The following is a 1810-nucleotide window of genomic DNA, read 5'->3' on the forward strand; positions in this document are numbered from 1 at the left end:
ATATATTTTTCTTATGCCTTCGATATATCGTAATTAGAATAAAAAAAATCTATGTAAAAAGTACAAATCTTTTTTTTTAACCTTTATATAGCGTTTTATACAATACAGATCGTTTCAAAGCAGCTTTATGGTGATAAACGAAAATAATGATTCAATGATGCAAACAAAATGCAATTCTCCTGTAAAGCAGCTCTAAAAAGACAACAGTAAACAGTCATTGTTCAGTTAAGATCAGTTCACTTGATTCAATTCAGTTCAATAACTGTGTAAAGTCCATCAACATTTGAAATCTTTACAAATATCATGAATTATTCATTCGTACATATGATTACATTTTAGAAGAGTCACACCCCGTTTTACATCTGATCTAAGGTAAAATTGTCTGATATTTTAAGAAACATATTGACCTTGACAAAGTCACGAGGGACTGTAGGAGTTCCTGTTTATTTTATTTTTTGTGTGCGTATTTCTGCACGTTAGTTGCACCGCAAGGATTTTTTGGTTGCACCACATGACTTAGATTTAGTGGACAAAAAAGTTTTTCAATTTCGATCTACGGCTAAGGATTTCTGTGCAATAATTTCATTCTATTAATCATGCTTTTTCTTCATTAAATCGGGACAGTTGTATCGCCCTGACATTTTTGACTTTGTGTCCTCAAAATTAATTTTAATTCACAAATGAAAAACATGCTCATCATAAAAGAGAGTACAGTAGGCCATTGTATGTGTTTTTAATAAACTAATAGGATAAAAAGTGCATTTAAATATGACCAACTCACTCCCTCTCTTCCTCTTTCAGTCTTTCTCTGTCCAGGTGTATTGAGAGGTGTGTATCAGAGTGAGCACCTCTTTGAGTCGGACCACCAGTCTGGTTCATGGTGTAAAGACCCGCTACAGTCATCCAACAAGATCTACTATATGCCCTGGACACCTTACCGCACAGATACACTGACCGAGTATTCATCCAAGGAGGACTTTATTGCGGGTCGTCCTACCACGACATACAAACTGCCCCATCGTGTGGACGGCACTGGCTTTGTGGTGTATGACGGCGCGCTTTTCTTCAACAAGGAACGTACACGCAACATTGTTAAATTCGACTTGAGAACTCGTATCAAGAGCGGCGAGGCAATTATCGCTAACGCTAATTACCACGACACCTCGCCGTATCGCTGGGGTGGGAAATCTGACATCGATCTGGCAGTGGATGAAAACGGACTGTGGGTAATTTACGCCACCGAACAGAACAACGGACGAATTGTGGTCAGTCAGCTGAACCCTTACACGCTCCGAGTGGAGGGCTCATGGGATACAACATACGATAAGCGATCGGCCTCCAATGCCTTTATGATCTGCGGAATCCTGTACGTAGTGAAGAGCGTTTATGAAGATGACGATAATGAAGCGTTGGGGAATAAAATTGACTACATGTACAACACCGAGAAGAGCCGTGAAACGCAACTCAGCATTCCATTCCCAAATTCATACCAGTACATCGCAGCTGTGGACTACAACCCTCGAGACAATTTGCTGTACGTGTGGAACAACTACCATGTTGTCATATATTCTCTCGACTTCGGAAACAATGACAACAGATTGGGCTTTGGTGAGTTTCCCTTTAATTTCAACTAATTTGTGCCACACATTTTCTCTAATGTGACCATTTTGAATCCACTGGTAACTGAGTCACAACGTTGCATTTAATTAGAATTAACTCTTTCCCCGCCGGCATTTTTTAAAGAAAGTTGCCAGCCACTGCCAACATTTTTGTTCATTTTTACAGAATGTTCATGGCCCCCAGAATATGT

The 1810-nt window shown here is 39.4% G+C and overlaps 1 protein-coding gene across 1 annotated transcript in view; it reads left to right on the forward strand.

Moving 5' to 3' along the window:
- LOC107562597 (adhesion G protein-coupled receptor L3-like) overlaps positions 1-1810 on the forward strand; it is a 112742-nt gene that overhangs the window by 50835 nt on the left and 60097 nt on the right. The window contains exon 6 of the mRNA XM_016247262.1: positions 802-1608. Within this exon, the coding sequence (XP_016102748.1) occupies positions 802-1608 (807 nt within the window). The remainder of the gene's footprint in view (positions 1-801; positions 1609-1810) is intronic.

Source organism: Sinocyclocheilus grahami, unplaced genomic scaffold, assembly GCF_001515645.1.
Source record: "Sinocyclocheilus grahami isolate Dianchi unplaced genomic scaffold, SAMN03320097.WGS_v1.1 scaffold829.1, whole genome shotgun sequence".
In the NCBI taxonomy this organism is placed as follows: domain Eukaryota; kingdom Metazoa; phylum Chordata; class Actinopteri; order Cypriniformes; family Cyprinidae; genus Sinocyclocheilus; species Sinocyclocheilus grahami.